At 42.3% G+C, this 21,703-nt stretch overlaps 2 protein-coding genes across 2 annotated transcripts in view; one reads left to right on the top strand and one right to left on the bottom strand.

The window, feature by feature from the left end:
• ADK (adenosine kinase) overlaps positions 1 to 1,340 on the bottom strand; it is a 302,860-nt gene extending 301,520 nt beyond the window's left edge. Inside the window, exon 1 of the mRNA XM_062580837.1 lies at positions 1,242 to 1,340. Within this exon, the coding sequence (XP_062436821.1) occupies positions 1,242 to 1,297 (56 nt within the window). The 5' untranslated portion in view covers positions 1,298 to 1,340. The remainder of the gene's footprint in view (positions 1 to 1,241) is intronic.
• A 288-nt stretch (positions 1,341 to 1,628) lies between these two features.
• AP3M1 (adaptor related protein complex 3 subunit mu 1) lies at positions 1,629 to 21,246 on the top strand. Its single transcript, XM_062580309.1, has 9 exons — positions 1,629 to 1,700; positions 9,850 to 10,125; positions 10,841 to 11,012; positions 13,456 to 13,593; positions 15,588 to 15,673; positions 16,059 to 16,192; positions 16,864 to 17,071; positions 18,730 to 18,874; positions 20,163 to 21,246. Exons 2-9 carry the CDS (start codon positions 9,853 to 9,855, stop codon positions 20,261 to 20,263), a joined length of 1,257 nt encoding a protein of 418 aa, XP_062436293.1. The 5' UTR covers positions 1,629 to 1,700; positions 9,850 to 9,852; the 3' UTR covers positions 20,264 to 21,246.
• Positions 21,247 to 21,703: the final 457 nt, after the last annotated feature.

Below are 21,703 nucleotides of genomic sequence, written 5' to 3'. Positions count from 1 at the left end.
TTTTTGAATTTCTGTGTTTGGACTTCAGGTAGGTAAAATGCAGTTTCCTCTGTTAAGCTGTGCAAACAGAAATACTGCAATTCCCAGTTTCTCATCCTGCATTGGCAATAGTTGTTGCTTTTTCATTATAAGTTTACACTGCTGCATGCCACTTATTTACCTTCAGAGCTCAGTTACATTTTTCCTCCTCTTCTGTTATCTGCAGCTGAGCTTGTCAACTACTACTAGACTTGAAAAGTCACTCAGTTTGCCAAGAGAACGAGTACTCTGACTTTGACAAATTTAATAGGATTAGTTCTTTCAGCAAGGGCCCTCTGTACAGAAAGGGACTGTTCTCTACTCTGTGCATCTCTTTTACTGTTTCTGAATAAGCTATTAGTTATCACCAGAATCAATTTTGGCATTTCAAGCTTTATGTCATTCATTAATCCTCTTCGTACACTGAATACTTGAAAACAGATCAGATACCATACAGTTACGTTCATGTCTAAATAATCCGGAGGAAACAAACCAAAAACTGCACCAACAAGAGTTCCTCCGATAATCTCTCAACATTCATTTTGACCACACTTCCTGCACTAACATTGAAAAAAAAAAAAAAAAAAAAAAAGGAAAAGGAAAAGGAAAAGGAGAGCTGTCTCTATAAATCTGTAAACCGTGAACTAGAAGACAGGGTTCAATCCATGCAATTACACAATGTTCATACGAACAGCGAAGTACAGCAAGCAGCACCGATATCCCGTTCCAGGTTGCTTTAACCTCAACATAGTTGAGAATATTTCACATATCCTGGAAAAGACACATATACGTGCTGGCAAGGAAGTTTAGATCGCTTTAAAATCCTGCCTAGACGAGAGCGAGTTGAGACCCCTGCACGATTCAGCGGAAAAAAAAAAGAAAGAAAAGAAAAGAAAAAAAAGAAAGGAAGATCACCACCACGCGGGGGGAGCGGGCTGCACTTCCGCGCCAACCGGCGGCAGCGCTGCGCCGCGGCACACAGCAGCTCCGCGCCGGCAGTCCGCAGTCCGCCCGCACCGGCACAGGTTACCCGAGCGCCCCGGCAGCACAACCACCGCGGCCCGGCCCGGCCCGCTGCCCGCCCGCCGCCCGAGCGCGGCCCTCCACGGCGGCTCCGCACGTGCTTCCCGCGCCGCCGGGGCAGCGGCGGCAGCGGCGGGGGCGCCGCGCCCGTCCCGTCCCGTCCCGTCCCGCTCGGCTCGGCGCCGCCGCCCGCCCGTTACCTGAGCTGCTTCGGCTCCAGCCTGAGCTTCTTGGCTTGCGGCTCCCCCGCTGCCATCTTCGCGCTGGGCGGCTCGCGGCGCGCTCCCGCCGCCCGCCCCGCCCTTCCCCGCCCCGCCGCCGGGGGCCACGCCGGGCCGCCCGCGCCGGGCGCCTGACGGGGCCGCCCGCGCCGCCCGCCCGGGGCAGCGCCCGCCGGCGCCCCGCGGGCCCTGCCCGCCGCGCGGGGGCGGAGGGCGCGGGCGGGCGGCGCGCGGGCGCCGGCGGGCGCGGGGCCCCCCGGGGCGGCGCGGCGGGGGCGGCTGCGGCGGGCGGCGCCGCGGCCGTTAGTGGCCGCTCGGCGCAGGCAGCGGCCCGGCCGCCCGCGCCTCCGCCGGGGGCGGCCCCGCGCCGCGCCGCGCCGCCATCTTGGCCGCTGCGGCCGGGAGCGGGACGCGCCGCGCCGCGCCGCGCCGGGGGAGGTACGTGGGGCCGGGGCCGCCGCGGGAGCCCCTGGGGGCGCGGGCGGCGGCCGAGGCCGAGGCCGGGCGTGGGGTGCGCGCTGAGGCGCTGGAAGCGGCGGCGCTGTGCGGGCCGGGGCCGGGCGGCGGCGGCCGTGGGGAGGGCGGCGGGCGGCGCGGCGCGGCGGGGGCGCTTGGCCGGCCGTGGGCGCCTTGGCCGGGCCGCTTGTTCTTTAACCTGCGCCGTAACCGCCGGGACGGGGGTAACGGTTACGGGGCAACTTTATTTAATTCAGTTTTTATGGGAGGAGGGGGCAGGTCAAATTCGCCATGCAGGCAAAAGCTTTACCCCTGCAGTTACCGTTCCGTGAAGTCAGTTGTGGCTTGCCGTAACAAGTTAGTGTACGTGTCACCTTCGTGGCCTTCTTGTGTCTGCGCAACTCCTTGGTTTTCTCTGAATCCATTTTAAGAAGAGTCAGGAGAACAGTACGAGTTAGTCACGGTGCACCCGAGGCGATGCAGAGAGTAGCTGCGGGAGAGCAGGCTCTTGGTCAGTCAGGCTGGGGTGCGCAGGGCACGCGTGGGTTCCCCGCGGGGCTGACTGGCTGGAGCACCGACTTACGCCTCCCCTCTGCTTCCTCCTTCCTCCCCTCATGCGTGGTCCGGGTTTCTTCGGATCTGGGTCTGTGGGTCTGTTCTGGTACGGGGCCTCCTTAAGCAGAAGTTCCCAGGAGAAAGGATGCAGGACCTGCTGTTCAAGGCTGCACGGACAGCCTGCAGCAAAGCGACCTTAGGGCAGGAGGGCAGCGCCCGGCTCTCCAAATCTTGCTCTGGCATCATTGCCGCAAACCTAATGGTTCTGCATGTACTGTAGTTACTTAATTAGCAAGGGTCTTTGAGAGTATAAATTTCTATGATATATGCTAGAAATTACTCCATTATCATCTTATGCTGTGTACTGCACATTGCTTCTGCCCTGGTACTTGCGTGGAGGTTGCAGCTTATTTTGTTTTGTTTCGGGAGTGCTGATCTGCTTTGAAGCTGCAATACACTTAGCATCTTTTCAGTATGCTGAATGGTTTGTACCCAGTAAGCTTGGCTACAACTGAAAGAATAGGTCCACCGTGAAATGTAGCTGTTGTATAAACAACCAAACCAAAAATTCGTAACAAATAATGAAAGTTCATGTTCATAAAAAGCATACTGCAGTATGAAAGGGAAAAAGCTGTTTTGCAAGCAAAGCACAAACAAATCAAATTACTCCTGCCAGAGGTAAAATGATGGAAGCAATGTTTTACAAAGAGACTGACTACATCAGCCATGAGAATGATTCAGCCAGCTGCTGCCAGCAGGTTTGAATTATACATAGCCTCTTGTTTATTGGAAAAAAAACAACAAAAAAAAAGAACGGAATGGTATTTCACTCAAAATGTCAAGAATTTAATCTGTGATATGTTGGGTGCTAAATCAAAGCACAAACAAGTCTGCTTTTGAAAAAATGGGATAGGTACATTCTCTCTAGTCCTTGTGCACTTACCTGAAAATTCCTTACAAATGACAAATTAAATATTAAGACTCCTCCATGCAACGTAGTGCCTAATTTTGCTTTGCTTGCCTCAAAATGAAGTTTTCTGTTGTGCAAAATAATTATGACACAGTTAAGTCCCAGTTACTCCTTTAAACTCCCCTTACAAGTAGTTTTGCTTTAGGCAATCTTAAATTCTCATCATAAGATTTACTTCTGAAGAAGTTGGAAGTCCTTGAGATAGAGAAGTGTGAACAGCAGGTGACAAGTGGCAGCTATACTTCTTAGCTGTAATGACAGGAAGAAACCTGATTAAACCTTTTTAAAATGTGGAGTTTCTTCCTCTTAATCTCCCATTATTTTCACCCACCTTATTTCCTATGTTACTTTCAAAACTTAAGTATTACACAGAAAACAAGTGAAGTCTTTTTAATACTTATTCAACATACATGCATCAAAGGCTGCTTTTTAAGAGAACATCTTGGAAATGTCTTTATCATGTGGTATTATGAAGCCTCATTTAATTCATTCTGATGGTAAAATGAAGGAGTGCAGCTCTGTGCTCTTCTTATGGAAGAGAAAGGAAGGAAAAATGGTAATTTGTCTTCTTTCTGTCATCTGGATTTTGAACTAGTTGTGGCACAGTGCACACACCTTAGTAAGAGCTGTCATTTACAGCAAGGTTCCAGCAATACTTGTTGGCTCTGGTCTAGTATTTCAGTACTGCATGGCTCTTTGGGCACAGTGCATGTCCTTTCTTGAACCTAGAATGGCTCTTAAAATAGAGCATATGAAAAAAGAGCAGTATAAAGCTGGTTAGCACCCAACATATCACAGATTAAATTCTTGACATTTAGAGTGATATACCATTCAGTTCTTATTTGTTTTTTTTTTCTCGCTCAACAAACAAGAGGCTATGTACAATTCAAAGCTTCTCCAGCCTGTTGCTGGAGCAATGTATGGGACAGCATGATGGAAAACATCTTCTCTAAGAGCTACTAAGGCAAGGCTTTTGTTTCCTGTGGTTGAATCCTGCTGCCTTGGCCTTTCACAGTTCTCTGGTTTGGCTGGGATATGAGCCTAGTTATGTCTGTTCCTGAAAATCCCTTTGACAGGAAATATGATAAGACATTGACCCTATCAGTGTCAGTTTAGTCTTCCCTATCTGTTTATTCAGTACCATTTTCAGAGAATGAATTTCTTAAATGGTCCCTTAATAGTCCTAAATCAACTGATGTTGATGTAATTTGTGTTAGAGATGCTGTTCCATCTTCCTGTAAAAAATGTAGTTTTAGCAATCAATTTTTAATTTTTTTTCTAATCCATTCTATTAGATGTTCAGCTTTTACACTGAAGTTCACAGTTCCTGCATAACCCTAGGGAAACACAATTATTCAGTATCTGATACTGTTCGATTATTTTTGATCTAATGTTATTGTGTTGGCAATACATATGCAATTGCCAGCAATTAGAGGATTTATGCTGAAACTAAATTGAACAAAGGCAGCATGCAAACATATTAGTGGAAAGTCTGTCTGTCAGTAGATGCAAATTGTTATGCAGGCTGTGATTGTCATTGGTTAAAAAGAAACATGGAGGTAGTTGGAAAGGTTGTTATGGATACTAAATATTGATTTAAGACAATTGTATCTTATTCTCAAAGGACTACTTCCTTTCAAAAACAATTCCATAAAATTATTACCAATATTTTAACTGAGAGTGAAGAAAAATAAATACATAGTGAGCATTTGGGATGCTCGCTGTTTAGTCTTTAAAGGGAAGAATTTGCTGATAAAATGAGCATCTAAGTAGTTACTGTACAGGTGCAAGCACTTCATGGTCTTAGATTAGAATTGCTTCAGTTCTGGGACTTTCACTTGAATAACAGGGAAAGTCACCAGGCAGTTCATAAGAATGATTGCAAATAAATTTTAGCTTGTAGTATGGATACCTAAGCTGTGGTATCTTATAAGTGAAAAGATAAATGATACTTGAGCAGCAGCAGTAACATGCCAACAGTGACAGGACCCTTAAAAAAATGGTAGTTACAGAACACTCATATATTAATGAGATCTGAGATTTGCAGGTGCATCAGTTTGAATCACAAATATTGAATCATAACTACTAATGTATCAAGGTTAGTCCTATTAGCTATATATACATTTAGAGCTGTTACACAGGCTGTCTAGTAATTGATAGGATTTTGCTTCATTAGATTTGCTCTTTTAAGAGCTGGTGGGTGGAGTTGGGGCAGTGAGAAATGTTAGGTTGTCTAGTTTTGTCATGTGTCACATCCTGAATTTATAGGAAAAACCTGAGCTGCTGACCATCTGATTGTGGCAAAAATACCAGCTTCAAAATAGAAACAGATCTACCTATTTTAGTTTATTCATTTCTCTAGATTACTTTAAACATTAGATTGTTTTCCATTCTGTTAAGGGCTTTTCGTTAGAAGTTCATCTCCACAAATGTACAACAGAGGCTCAAACAATCCGTTCCCACTAATCCTTTCACCATTCGAGGCAGCTCTGCTAAGCACCAGGAACACAGAAGCTCTGGAATACTTTGCAAGTGATAGTATGTTCAGACTTTTCTGGGATTACCTGTTACAGCACATCCCGTATTGAGACATTCTCAGTAATTATTACTAGCTCTAAAGGGCGTTGCAGAGGCCAGTGATTAATTCCTTACTACCTAGTTTTCAGAGCTTTGACTGTAACTCAGCTCAGTTACGGAAAAGCAGCTGGCAAGAGTATCTCTACATTAATTAAATTTTAGAGTACCTAATTGTAGTTGAGGACAAGCATATGCTGTCAGTGTTGTTTCCATGAGCATAGACTCTCCCTTTAACCAATGAGTTCTGCTTTGTCTTGTGAACTTGCTGTGACTTCAGTCCAGATGTTTCCTTGCCAAGAGAAAGAGAAAACAGCGAAATTGCAATATCCAGATTTCAAAAATTTCCAAAATAAAAAGAAAACATACAGAATTGGAATCAGCATATTGAAGACACTTTAGCTAAAAATTTCTAGCTCTTCTATGAGCTGTCTGGATCAATCCTGGGTAATGTGTTCTAGGTGACCCTGCTTGAGTTGGGGAGGGGGGTGGACTAGATAATCTCCAGAAGACCCTGCCAGCCTCAATCATTCTGTGTGGGATAAATCAAATGAATTGGTCTTGTGCTTGCACCTAACAGATTGGTACTTCCACCACTGCTAGAGCTTCTCTGTCGTCAGCAGTGGCAGAGAGAAGCGATCAAACCTAGCTGCCCGGTTTCCGATGGGGCAGGCCTTGTGCTGGTTGGTATCAAGGTGTGCACTGCCTGCTGTGTGCTTGGTCTGTACAGGGAGCTTCCATCTTTCCAGACTGCTTCAGCTCACATTTCTTAGCAGCGTGCTGCTGGAACTTGTGAAAGAGGAAATGAGCACGTGTGAGGTTTTGAAAGGAATTTTTGTGCCTGTAGTAAAGTAATAATGCATAATGCGAAATCCTGTAAAAACTGCCAGAGGTATGGTAGGCTGCTAGGTAGGTTTTTACTGCTCAGCATTCCACAGATACTGTAAAGCTGTAATCTGCCAAGCATAGTCCCCTGGATCCGTTTGTTATTCCAGTTTACCACGTGGCAGCACTAACTCTCATACGAACACAACTGGTATCTGGGCTGATGGGGCAAGAACACAAATGAGCAGATAGGCGCAGCGGTCGAGTGCTGCCGCCCTTCCTGGCTACCCGGGCCCTACTGCTGCAAATCAAGTCATAGTCTAATGGCATAAGTGGGATTTCTGGCAAAAGAAGTGGCTATGCTGACACAGTCATTTCATCTAGCAGGAGAGCTTGCAGTGATCACAGTGTAAGTAAGTAGGTGACTGTATTCAGTTAGCAATTCTGTTGGCATGCTGGACTGCCGTATTTGTTTAAGTATATAGTAACAAATGCAATAGTTCGTGATCAGTATAATCTGTGTAAGCTTGAACAGCAGAACAACTGCTAGGGCTTAAAAGCACTCTGTAACACATCCCAGGGAGACTTCACCAGTGTAGCATCCACAGCTGCCCAAAGTCCAGCCTTGTTTCTTCACAGTGATCTGTAGATCAGGTCTTCTGTAAATGGGAGTCTTAACAGTGCAGCCAGCACTAGCACTGCTGATACTGGAACTCTTCTATGCAGCTCTGCATGCATTTACTGGGAACTGGACTTTATCTCTGTTAACAGATGTGCTATTGTATCCATATTAAAATGTACAGAGAACTATTCTGAGCTTTATAGCTGATCACCTTCATATGTTTGGGCTGCCTTGATGTGGAACAATACTGACATTCAGTGGTTGCTTATACTTTCCACCGTTGTGTGACTATCCAGGAGATTTTGGAGGGGTTTAATGTTCAGCGCTGGCTAAACTCAGAACACATTTGGTTAAACTGGATTAAAGCAATTGTTGTCAAGGCTCCTTTATAAGAATGCTGTGCTTACAGTATAAAAATTGTCTGCTTTTCTTCCCCTTAAAAAAAAAAAAAAAAAAAAAAGAGAGAGCGAGATTAATTTGAACCATGAGAGGTATAGTGGAAACTCTCAGTAGTGCTAGTTTATAGATTCATCTCCTTTCCCACACCTAAGCAAACTGACAGTTACAGTTTCCAAATTAAACTCCTGCTATGTACTATGTTGGCTTAATAGGATCTTTCTATCCATGTATTGACTATTGCTCTTTGTGTATCTACCTGCAAAGACTATAGGAGGTATCTAAGACATGGTAAGGTTGCAGTGAAGATGAGCGTGTTTGTATCCGGCATGCAGAAGAGCAAATAGAGAATAAAACTTGAAAAGCTGCGTCTTGGCTCCCTCCCACCTCCGCAGTCTTCGATGGAGGGAGATAGCATGGTGGCTGTCTTCTTTATTACTCGTTTCTCACCCTTTCAGGTGAGCTTTGGAAGACAGACTTGTATTGTCAGTTGCTGGGCCCAGACGGTTTTTCAGTGTTACAAGTGAGTTGGAAGGTTAACTCAGTACATTGCATAGTTGAGCTCAAGACACAGCAACAAGAGTCCACTCTGGAGCTATGGGTTTTTCCTAGTGCTATGGCATGCAGTGTTCGACTCCTTTAAAAACTCTCTGGGCCATTCACATCTAGATGCTTCTGTGCTGTTTCTGTGTTTCTATGCCAGTTAGTGAGCTAAGGAGCAAAGCTTATCTCCATTTTTTTGGCATGATCCTGAGATGAGTGAAAACTACGGTAGGTTTTGGTAGATATGTTTGGCTTCTCCTAGACTGGCAGAATTGGTGGTGGTCTTCCTGCCCCAGTGCCAAAGGTGCTGACACACAGTAACTGTTCTGTCTCTTTCCGGTCACAACTGAGTTCCTCCAAAGGCCAGATGAACTTTCAGTTACTAGTATATGCTCTTTTCACTTTCTGGCAATGCAATGACCTGGATCAGGAACCTGATCTGACTGAAAACGCTTTTTTTTTCTGGATCAGTTTGAATGGACCAGTTTCCTAATATAGTGAACTACAGAGCCATGGGCATGTTACTGTCAATACCTGGAAGGCACAAGAATGAACGAGTAATGGGTTAATCGCAGCTCGTTCCAGGAGCCTGTGCTTTGTTATACTTGGTTTGTTTTGTTTTCTAAGTTTGAATTTAAATGCAGACCTTAATTTTTGTCAGAGGACAGTTATACTGCAGGTCAAGCTAAGCATTATACTTGCCTCATTTAAAGGTTGAAGAGCTAAGCTGAAGTCTGATAGCATTTATCTGTTCTATAGAAGTGAAGAAAATAATTTATTCACTTCTTCATTCAGCTACTGTTTCATTGAAAGTTGAAAAATGGACTAGGAATTCGTTTTTTTAAAAAGGCAGATAAGCTTCTTATCCCATGAATAAAATGAAGTGTCAGAGGCTGAGAGATGTTGTTTATAAATCCTGAAAGATACAAGAATAAAGGGATTACATTCTTTGGAGCTAATACTTTCCTGTTTCATGAGAGATTTAGTATTAGATGTAAGATATATTTTACAGGCTTTTTTTTCAAAAAATATGTTTGAGGTAATTTAATTAAACCAGCTATAAACTTACGAGTTTGTGTAATGCTGGTGAATTCCAACTCATTATCCAAGGGCATAGGTTAAAGCTAAAAAACTAATAGGCTAGCAAATAAGAAATAGTTTTATAGCTTGGAAGCTGAAAATGACAAACTGAGGATATTTATCTTTAAGAGACATCAGTGCTCAGTTATGTGTGTAAATGTTGTGCAAACTCCTCTGTTGCAAGAAAAGTAGGAAACTTCGTGTATAAGATAGCCATTCCTGTTATCAAACAACATGTCAAAGTGGGTGCCAACCGGTGAGAATCAGCCTGTCTCAAATGCCAAATAGGGATGAAAGTAGAAATCGAGGGTGCTAGCTTCTTGCATAAATTATGATATATATTAGTCCCTTAAGCCCCTTTGAGTTATTTTGTGGTGTAACATTCCTGTAAGTAAAGAAATCACCATTTTAAAAAACAGCAATAAAGCAGTATCTTTTCCTCAAGTTTGTTTACAGTGAATGTTAATAAAGAATAACCATTAAAACAAAGGGGACCTGGGGAAGAAAAAATGTCAATCCTCAAATCCCTTTGTTTGTTTTAACTTGTTCAAATGTGTTTCCAACAGAAAATGATCCACAGTCTGTTTCTTATAAACTGTTCTGGTGATATATTCTTGGAGAAGCACTGGAAGAGTGTTGTCAGCCAATCTGTGTGTGATTATTTCTTTGAAGCTCAGGAGAAAGCAGTTGATGTTGAAAATGTGCCTCCTGTCATCTCAACACCACATCACTACCTCATCAGCATCTATCGGGATAAAATCTTCTTTGTGTCTGTCATACAGACAGAAGTGCCACCACTTTTTGTAATTGAATTTCTTCACCGAGTAGCAGATACTTTCCAGGTGTGTCACTATTAAGTAATTTTAAGATTGAAATAATTCCAAGGGAGTTTTTATGTAAACTTCTTTTAAAAGAAAGGCAATAAACCCTCCTGTCATGACTTTCCCTTTGGCAATTTTTAAGTCAAGTGCTGATTTATGAAGTACAAAGGAGAAGAAGGTTTGTCTTGTGTATTCATTTGATTTACAGATACCAGTGCAAATGCACTAGAGCCCAAATGCCAGTCTATAAAAGCTCCCTTGTTTCTATAAGCTTTTATAGTGTTTGTGTTGTATTGATGAACTGAATTAGCATGCAGTCATGAAGCAGTCTGTAGGGAGAGAAGGGATAGTAAGTGTGAGTCAATTTTCAACCTATCTGACAGATACTGTAAATAAAAGAACCTCAGTGAAGATTGGGTGTTACCAAAAGATATTTTCCCATATTTCATAGCGCTCTTCTGACTGAAGATGTGTTAGCGTTCACAAGTGGGAGAAGCCCTAGGACACAAGTCCATTGTGAACTAGACTGCATTAATTTCATTGTTCACACTATCTTTATTTCTAATTACATAGTAAATGCAACCTTATCATGTGATGCAATCAGGCTGTAGAAGTAGCTAGTCATTTTCAGCTCTGAAATTCAATGATATGTTAGAGAGTTTCTGTAAGCATTAAAAAAAAAAAAAATTTTAACAGGAATAAAAGTCCTCCCCTTTGTAATCTCTGATTTGTTTAGGATTACTTTGGCGAATGTTCCGAGACTGCAATTAAGGACAATGTAGTTATTGTGTATGAGCTTCTAGAAGAAATGTTAGACAATGGCTTTCCACTGGCAACAGAATCCAACATACTGAAGGAGCTGATTAAGCCTCCCACAATTTTGCGCTCCGTTGTCAACTCCATCACAGGTATGAACGTCAATAATATTCAGAGTTAACTGACTGCTTAAAAACCAACCCCCATCGTGCTTTTTAATTAAAAAGTAATATCATATTGGCTTGAATTTGTAAGGTAAGGCCATGGTCCTTCCACTTCCCATAATTAAGAGCTGAATAAAGGCAACTCACTCTGTATTTGCGGTTTAGGCTGGGCCCCTTTGATATCCTCAGTGGTAGTATCTGGTGGTCCAGCCACAGCTGCTGAAGTCCCTCAGGAGTAGCAGGATCCAGCTCAGGCAGCGCATACTGGAGACAGGTGCTCTGGGATTGCTACAGAGCTAACCCAAGTCTTGAATAACTCAGAGGCGCTGGAGAAGGTTATGCATGCTATACGAAATTATTATATAAAGATAAGTAACAGATACCTAATAATAGCCCAATAAATCTTTGCTGACTGGGAACAAATAGTGTGAAGAGAAGCAAATAGCCACTCTGCTCTCCCTCCTCCACACACACACACACACACACACACACACACACACACACACACACACACACACACCCTGCCACCATCAGCATCCATCACATTTGGAGATGGATTCAGGCAGTCGTAAACGGGTACGTCTCGCACAGATAGAGCAACGTGGTTGTCAGCTGAGCTGGTGGAATCTGCTTGTCTGGCAAGCGGACGCGAGGGAGGTGAGCCATGAGGTGTCACGTGGGGTCAAGACAGCAAAACATTTGTCTGTACATTGTGTTAGAGATGGGTAGTAGGTGGGCTGCAGGGAACACAGAGGTATTGCTCAGAAGAGCTGGTCTTTGGGGTAACCCAGGTGTCCTGGTTTTTGTATGTAAGTCTCAGCAGGTTTTATTTCTGGTTTGGGGAAAAATGGGGGCTTGGATGGCAGTAGTTACACTCCTGGAAAACGTCTGCATCATTAACGGACCAGATGCTGCACTATAAGGGGAATTAAGATGCCTCAGCCAAGGGCTGCAGCCTCAAATCCTCTTGTTTTGCCACACAGGCACCTAAAGCCTCATTAGAAATCCCTAGGAGCATAAAGTGCCTGCCTAGGACAACCTGCATCTTGTCCAAGTCAGCAGCTTAGCCCTGAGCCGGTGGGAACTCGCAGGCTGAGAGCTCTCCCACCTGCCTGGCCTGGCAGCAGAGTCCAGCTCACACGTGCCTGCTGCTCCCGGCAAGGCAGTGAAGGGCACAGCCACGGCAGCTGCTCCCTCCAGAAAGGCAGCTAGAGGGGGGAGGTAGTTGCCCTTCACACCACCACCACCACAGCACTGAGGCCAGGTTTAGTAAAGGTATTTTTAGTGAGGTTTATTTTACCATTAATTTTCTGGCTCCTAGAAGAGGGTGTAGCCACAAGTTATGTAGAAGTGATGCCCGTTTGCCCCTGCCTCTCCCAGTGAAGCTGTCTCGCTCTGCAGAGCGCACCACCATGCTCATACTGAGCTATAGGCTGGTGCGGACGACGGTGCGTAGTGGAGGGAGCTGTTTCCACTATACTGGGAGTTCAAGATCAGTTACTTAATCCCTAGAAGAAATATGATTTGTTTTCCATTTTAAAGAACCATCATTCTACTTTATTACTAGGTGGCTCAGGAAGCCCTTTACTCACATTGGGTGATATTTATCTTATTCTTTGGGAGAACCAAATTTTATTTATCTACTGGTGTGAGGCTGCAGGTGCTATTTTAAGAGCCAGGAGTAGGAGTGCTCAGTAGCAGCATGGGCAGGCTGTGCTGCAAGGGGAGAAGAACTGGGAGCTGACTGTGAGTGCAAGGCAGGCAGGGCAGCGGCCTTGCTAACAAGCAGCAAGGGAATGGAGCCAGCAAGTCAGGGTGAGGATCAGGGCTGGAGACGGTAAGCAGAGTGAGCCGCAGTCCAGTGATCACCAGGCTGGAAGGTCAAGTCCACAGGTGAGGATCTGAATCAGTGGGGTACGTGGTTTGGCACAGACATGATTGTCGCATCCTGCAGGGTAGCTCAGATGAGCATCGAAGGCAAGAGCTCCCAAGTGAAGGGGGGAGGGAGCCCCCACTAAGGCTTATTCCATGTTTTTTTTTCATAATAGTTCTTATCTGCAAACTTGCCCTGAAGGCAGTCAGCTAAAATCCTGAGGGGGTGGGGGGGACAGTGCTCAGGGCCCTCACAAGGAGCTGCAATGTCTTGAATTGTAGCATTTGAATGCTTTGGGGAAGCTAGCTCCTCATCTACTCCCACTCAAACCTTTTGCTGACTTGAGCCTTGTATTTTGTGCGAAATATACAGTCTCAAAGCTGTAAGTCTGGACACATACTTGAAGTTAATTCAAATCATATAATGAATGAAATTTTAGTGGTTCAGGTTTTAGTTTGCAGTTCTTAGGGTCAAATTCTGCTTTTGATTCATAACTGTGATAGCTGGAATGCTCTTGTAATTACTTACTGATTCTATGAGTTTCTTCTCATTTTTAAGGCAGTAGTAATGTGGGTGACACACTTCCCACTGGGCAGCTGTCCAACATTCCCTGGCGCAGAGCAGGGGTAAAATACACAAACAACGAAGCCTATTTTGATGTCATTGAAGAAATTGATGCAATTATAGACAAATCAGGTAAGATGACATGTGAACTCTTACCTGTTTGTTTTGTTTTTGTATTTAGCCACTGATGTTTAGAGAGAATACAGCCCACTTTTCTGCATTTATTTGTATGTTCTATATAATATATCCATATATTAAATAAAAATACATAGCCCATTTAAAATAACATGCCCAAATATATTTTGTAGTTCATTTTATAATAGCAACGTGCTATTATTGCATATTAGAGCAACTAGGCTGCTTAAAGAACGTGCTGTACACCTACAAGAAATATTCTGTACTTAGATAGTTTGTTTGTATATTGATTATCTCTTAGGAGATACAAATAGAAAAAAATATTTAAAGCCAACATGATGACAAAATTATCTCTCTTGTTCTTGCCAACAGTCTATGGTAGGTCCTTATAGGCCCTCAACTGAACAAGACAAAAGCAGTCATTAGCTGTCTTCTGATAGCAAGACAAAACTTGCTGCAAAATAGCCAGATGGTATTGTTTTCCTTATATATAAACTGGAGCTAAATGTTATGAAGCATAACAATACTCATTTCCTTTCTGTAAATAACTTAGAAAAATGATATCTTCAAATACAAAAATCTTTAATATGAAATTTAGCTCTGAAGAGGAATCTGCTAACTTTTGTGTAAATGTTGCCAGTGCCAGGAAATGGAAAAAAGGCTGATCCAAAAAGAAAACTGTTGGGCTGTACACAAGTGTCTGCTGTTCTGTTCATTAGCAGGGCCCATTGGCTATTAAAGCTGAAGATTGTATGATACCAGTTTGTGGGAGCAGAGAGGGGGTTAAATCTCTGATTTCTTAATTCAGTGCTGCTGTTTGTAACAGTAGTCAATGTTTTCTTGTCCCCGTACACCCGTTCAACACACACTTCAGTTACAATCATACTAGAGTCATAAATGGCCATTGTGCAACTCTCATGCTCAGTCATGAGACTAAAAGGCAGTGGGGATCACAGCCAGTATACCCCAATGGCTGTATTAGCAGTATGCATGCCTAGTCTGAGGAGTTATAATCAAGACGCTACATGTATTTCTGTATGTATTTCAACCCTAGTTAGAGTGTGAGTCCACTGAGATTATTTAAATCTACTGAGGACCCACTGCTGTAATCGTAACTACTCTTTTCTCCTCTAATTCCTCGAGGACTTGCAGCGCAGGAATCTTCTTTCCTAACATTCGTTAGGACTAAGGAGTAGTAAGATTGTTTCCCTAGAGTAGATGTTATCTTGTTTCATAGGCATATGGTTATATGCATTAATCTGAAACAGGATCACTTCTTTTCAGGGGAGGTATTAACCCACAGTTTCTCCATCCCTTTAACTGGGTCAGCAATAGTTTCTACTTCTAACAGCCTTTACTTGTAGGGCTAATTAGCCCAGAGTCCTGCTCATGCCTTTCTGCCCTTATTAGGTATTTAAGGAAATGATCCTTTCCTGGGTAAGGCACCTAGTAATCCTGCTTTTGTTTTTTTGACCATAGATTTATTTAACATCTAAATGAGTATTTAATCCTACTATAAAATAAGCCACACTTCAGCTGTGGAAACCAAGGATAACAAGATCCTGAGCTACATAGCACAAACTTACTGTATGTGGTGTTGACTGTTTTGATGTGCTTCAGCTTCCTGAGACCACTACACAACTGGCTAGTTTTCTGGAGACAGAGGATAGGGTTGAAAGGAAAGAAAATTCAGAGCTTGCATATTCTGAAATTCTTATCTGCTCATTGCTGGGAACCAGTTTGAGCACATGCAGAACAAATTCTGGGTATCAGCTTGCACAAGTATAATTTACTGATTTGGGACAAGCTGTTTGCTCTAATTCACGTGTTTTAGCAAGCAGCCTAGGCCACAGGTAACTGGAATGACCTTTTCCATCTGTGCTTGGCATGTTGTTGAGTGCTGTGCAAATGGTGTCTGTGCCCTCTAGCTGCACCTCACAACATTTGTTATGCCCTTGATAAGTATCTGTCTTTTTTTTTTTCTGTCCCAGGTTCTACAGTCTTTGCAGAAATCCAAGGTGTTATTGATTCGTGCATTAAGCTCTCAGGAATGCCAGATCTTTCTCTTTCTTTCATGGTAAATTTAGCAGTGTATTTGGCAATTTTAATTGCTCCGGGTATATTTTGCTTAATGATTTGATTTAAATAACTGTAAAATAATTGTTGTATTCAACAACTGCTTCATGTTAGATGCGTGAAAAATGATATATCAGGCTTTGCCTTCTACTGTAAAAATTGCTACCTGTTCAGTAGTTGGAATGACTTTTGTCTGTACGTGAAAATACAGGAACTGTGGTACAAGGTCGCACCAGAAATCCATGTAGCTGAGTAACATGTCTCTAATAATGGTCAGGAAAAATACTTAGGAGTATAAGAAATAGGAAAGGTATAGAGTTTAGTAGTCTAGTTCAAACTGCTGACACTTTATGAGCTTTCACTTACCACTTTGCTACTTCTTACAGAACCCAAGGCTGCTGGATGATGTCAGCTTCCATCCATGCATTCGGTTCAAACGCTGGGAGTCTGAAAGAGTCCTTTCGTTTATTCCTCCTGATGGGAATTTCAGATTGATCTCCTACCGTGTCAGCTCACAGAAGTACGTTTGGTTTAGACATGCTAGTTCTTTAATTACACCATTTAATATTTTCCATATGGGTAACTGCAGCTTTTCCCTTGTTACAGGGGGAATTTGCATTATTGCTAAAATGCATGTTCGCTGTCTAATCTGATGCTCTGTCCATACTAAAACAAGAAAAGGTTTTTCAGCAGAGCTGCTGCTAATAAACAATCACTGTTCAGTGGCATAAATCACATGTGATAGGAATATAGGGCTCTTCAGTCCTGGTAATTGATAACTGCTGATGATTTTTGTGATTAAGTTTCTGTATTCACAGAGATCCTAAACTTCATAAAAACAACAAAGCAAAAAAAGCCTAAGTCCCAAATATCTGCAAACTAAATCTCATTTGACTGATGGCTGTTTTGAGAAGTGAGATTACTTCAAAAAAAAAAAAAAAAAAAAAAAAGTGGAAGGAAAGAGATTAGGAAAAGTAGTTTGGAAGAATTTGTTTTTTCCGTAAATGATTGCCCATTAATAAAAATCACTTCAACAATGATGTTGAAGAGCTGAGTATCACTTCTTGCTTGAAAGAAATTGGTTCTAACTTACACTTGCCAGAAATATAAGGTCTGTTTATGAAAAAGAGCTTCATTTTCTCCAGTGAATAAGTAACCAGGATGCACGCAACTACTGTCTTCTTTCTTCAGCTTGGTGGCAATTCCTGTATATGTAAAACACATGATCAGTTTTAAGGAGAATAGTTCTTCGGGAAGATTTGACGTTACCATTGGACCAAAACAGAATATGGGGAAAACAGTAGAAGGAGTTGTCATGACAGTTCACATGCCAAAGGCAGTACTTAACATGAACCTCACTTCTACGCAAGGCAGCTATACGTTTGACCCAGTTACTAAAGTAAGTCTTGTATTTTTATTTATTTAAATATCTAAGGCAACAGTAGAGCAAGTTATACATATTGCAGAGTACTGGAACACCTTCCTTCAGCATATGTTCATGAATTAAAACTTTCTTTTTAAAATTCACTACTTTCAATCCTAAGACCAGATGTGATTTCTCATTATATCATTCTGCACGCCACTTCCCTGTCTCCTTCATCTCTTCTCTCCTGCACCTTCACTCCCATTTTTTTTTCTTTAATAGATGCAGCAGTATTTTGCAGGTGGTTTCAGCTGTGGTACATACTGCAATCTACACCCTTTAAAAAAAATTTATCTGGAGAAAATGCTGCAGACTTGAAAATAAGTAGTTGGAAAAACAGGAAGCAGGAGATGCAAATCTCTCCCAAAAGATCTGCCTGAAGACATACAGGAGGAAAAATGGAAAACAAAAAGTCTGAAAATCTCTGTCTTGGAGTCCTGCTTTCTTGCTTCTCAGTTGTGGTTTGAAATCTAAATTTCCTGAAATTCCTGAAGCTTTTTAGTCCCGAGGAACCATTTGGCTGGAACACAGTCTGAGCCAAACCATTCTGCTGGCTCTTAACAAACACCCTGTTCTGAGCTTTCTGCTGCTCTTGGAATTTCTCAGTCAGCACTTGAATTGGAGGTGAAAGCTCTCCAAATAACATTCGGTTTTAGAAGCAACAGACACCAATCTTTTTAAAAAAACAAACCACCTTGAAGTCACCTTTCCTCTCTGCAAAGAGAGAAAAGACAGGGAGTCATAACTGACAGAAATAAATTTTATTGTTTTTTTTTCCTCAGGAGTTGGGATAACTTTAAGTGGATTGTTGTGCTCCTGGTATTCCCTGAAATTAACTTCTCCCTCTACTTGCATTTTGCCCCCTTTTCCAGAACTTAGTCTTGTTTTTCTTCTTAAACTGATCTGTGATAAGCTGTGACAAGGCTCAGTTCTAAAATAGCTCTTACTACTGCTGTACTGAGGAGATGTCTAACTTGTTTAGCTTAAATCCAAACCGTTATCCACCTCAGCAACATGGTGGAGCCTCTCTCGGCTCTACAGAAATTCTGGGCACTTTGCTTTGAATTTACTATACAGTTGGATGGTAACTGCAAAACGTTGCTTCTAGAAGTAGGGAAAAAAATCATTTTTTTTTTGTGCATTTAGCAATTTTTTTTTGTATATGACAAGAAAGATGGTGGGAAAGAAAAAAGAAAAAACCACCACTTGTGGGTGAGTGAAGGACCAACTTTGTCACGTGTACCTGCTTTAAAGTGTAGGAATCAATGGGAAAAAAGTATCTGTTAAAGAGTTACTTTATCTTAAACATCTTTTGCTAAGCACCTGCTCCTTTCCATGCTTAAATATCTGCTGCCTTTACGCTCCCTGTTTAGACCTGCGTGGCCCAGACCGACAGTGAGGTCAGCCATTAGTTCTAAGGGGACGAGCTCTATTAAGTGCACAGCCCAACTCAGGAACCCTGATGGGGCAAAAGGCAGGCTGGGGAAGAGAAGCCAGCGTACCTGCGGGAGCCCTAACCATGCCAGCTCGGCAGCCAGGGGAGTTATTCTCAGGGCTGCTAGGCTTGACCTGAACTTGGTCTCGTAGAGAGGTTACTAAAATGCTACTGCTACTATTTTCTCTTTCCTGACAAGGTGTTAACATGGGATGTGGGCAAAATTACCCCTCAAAAGCTACCAAATCTAAAGGGCATCGTGAACCTACAGTCTGGAGCCCCCAAGCCAGAGGAGAATCCAAGCTTAAATATCCAGTTTAAGATACAGCAGCTTGCAATTTCTGGTGAGTGAGTGTTAAGAGAAATCGATGCTTGTGGAACAAATGGAAAAATAGGAAATGGAGCCTTCCTGGTGGTAGTCTTTCAGTCAGAGGTGCTGAACTGAAGTTAGCTTAGACTTGGTCCAAACAGGTGAAGTCTGGTTAACCTAAACCTGGCAGTTAACCCTGCTGGCAGAAAATTAGGTGTTGCCAATTGGTTTACCCAAGAAAAACTGTTAAAAAGTGTAGAGAAGAATGAATGAAATTGTTTTGACTTGTTCATTAAAAATACACAATTTCTTTTTAGTGAAGAATGATGATATAGCATACTGCTGATTTTCTCTAGCCTTGTACCACTAAAGCCATTTCTGCTGGTCAGTAAGCTCTATTATATTATAGTGCCCCTTTATTTTTTCCTTTTGTGTTTTCCATCTTCAAAATAATCTGCACGTGTAGTCAGCATGAAGGCTATAGGGTAGGTGCAAAAGTAAGTTTAAAACAAGGCCTCAGTCAGCAAACACTTAAATCACATGAGCAGTCTGTGCGCAAAATCTTTCTAAAGTCTTTGCAGAATTAAGGCCTTAAGAGAGTATACCCCATATAGCAAAGACTCAGATTTGGATGAAAGGAGGATGACTAGGCAGTAGGTGAGAACCAGTGGTAGTGCATGTGGTATCTGTCCAGGTTGGTACCAGGATGTCATTCTTTTGCACCCTAGACTATACTGTTAAGTAAAATAATGCCTAGTATAACAACAGAATTCTGCAGTGCCATCTTGCAAACCAGCAGTCTGAATTTAGCAAAACATAGTAAACCAAATGACTGGATGGCAAAGTTAGTAGATGTATGAGAAAATGGGGGGCCAACCTGGATCTGTTAGGTATTTAATAGCTGCAGTTATTTCCCAAACAGTAACAGAGCTTGTCCTTTAAATTACAATTTCAAGAGTAAGGAAAATTTTAAAATTTCTGCTATGTTTCATCCATGTTAGTAAGAACAAGAGTGTACTGTGCACGAGCTGTGCAGGATGAACTCATTTGCTCAGCATTTCATCCCTGCAAAGGAGGATGTTGACTCATTGAGTAGATCAGATAAGAGTTGTTGTCGTCCCCCCCCCCCCCCCCAGGCTGCCAGCAAGGACTGGGTGACAAGAACCCTCCCTTTTGCTCTCTCAAAATGGATGAACTGAAGAAGGAGGAGGAGAGCAACCTAGCTTGCTAACTGCTTTTAACATGCTTGAAGAAAATGGAGAAGACTGACAAGATTTTTAGTATTCTGCCTTTAACTTTGTACTCTCACTTTTGTTTTCCAGGATTAAAAGTAAATCGCCTGGACATGTACGGAGAAAAATACAAGCCTTTTAAAGGTGTCAAATATATTACAAAAGCAGGAAAATTCCAAGTCAGGACATGAGAAGATGCTCTATTTCCAAGCGGAAATTCCCCTTAAAAAAAAAAAAAAAAAAGAAAGAAAGAAAGAAAAGAAAACATAAATGACTGCTTAGTGACTTATGTTGCTATTAAGTAGGTGCCAATTAATAGACATTGATTAGTTTGAGATAAAGTATTGTGCACAGCAGGTCTTAAAATGGAAGCGTAGCTTATTTTTTCTTAATACGGCTTTAAAATAAGGTACCTTTTTTTCTAATACACCTTCACCCTTTTTTACTGAATCGTTGTGTTGGTGAATAGCTAGATGTAGGTAATCCACAAAATGTCACAAACACTACACTGCCAAACCAGATACCAAAGCCCAGAGGCCAAGCACATTATAAAGGCCAGACAGGCTACTGGGAAAGTCTTGCGGTAGCACATTTTGCTGCTACAGCCTGCAGAGAAAGCTCAGCTCTTCTCATAGCCAGCTGCAAGTTGGTATTCCACAAAGCATCATGCAATCCCTTCAGAAACGGAGAACAGCAGAGTGATGGGCAGGGCTCCCAAAGGGCCCTGGACATAGCAAACGTCACTCCTGAGGAAGAGCTTCTGATGGAGGAGGAAAAAAAGATATTTTTCTTGTTGTTTACAAGAAACCACCTTTCTTAAGAAGCATTTGCCTTAATCTGCCTTCATTTGTGCCATCTGCAGATGAGCTGATAAAAATAACATTCTGCATTAAATCCGGGGGGTGGTTGCTTCCGTAGTCCACTTTCTTTCCATTCAATCTTGTCATCATATTCACCACTTTTTAAGAATACAGTTGCAGAGAGTAAGATCTATTTTTTATGTGAAGTCTGAGCTCTGAATCAGATGTTCCACTTGTTTGAAGTGGATGCCACCAGATTTGTGCCATGTGTACATTGGAGCATAGCTTTTAGATAGCACAGTAGAAATGTCAAATGTATTTAATGGTTGTGTGCTTTACTGTAATGAAATAAAGGGAACTCTACTGCAAATTCATCTTCTCTTGTGATGTTGCCAGTATTGTAAACTATTTGTAATGCTCTTGTACACAAAAGATGTTTGGTTCACAGTTATATGACGACTGTTTGCTACACAGTCACTGAACGTGATCATTACGCAAGTATTTAAAGAGTAGAGCAGCATGGTAGGTAAGTTCCCTTTGATTTTCTACATAGAGGACAATTGAACAGTCACAGTCTGCACACTGAAGTTGTAACAGTGATCAAGCAGAGCTGACAAAGTTTTTCTTATACGTTAGCATAAGCTTGCTCTCCCTGTAAATTAATGTGTGTCCCACAGTACCTGTACATAGCAGACTGAGATAAACAAGATTCAGAACTAAGAGTGGGATACTAGAAAATCTTCATTTCCCTAACCTGTTTAAATTACAAATTGATGAAGAGTTACTAAGTTCACATAAAATCAGTATATGAACTAAATTCATTCAGTATAC

Source organism: Rhea pennata, chromosome 7 (genome assembly GCF_028389875.1).
Source record: "Rhea pennata isolate bPtePen1 chromosome 7, bPtePen1.pri, whole genome shotgun sequence".
In the NCBI taxonomy this organism is placed as follows: Eukaryota; Metazoa; Chordata; class Aves; order Rheiformes; family Rheidae; genus Rhea; species Rhea pennata.
Note: the sequence above shows the minus strand (reverse complement) of the source record. Positions and strands in the feature narration are given on the sequence as shown.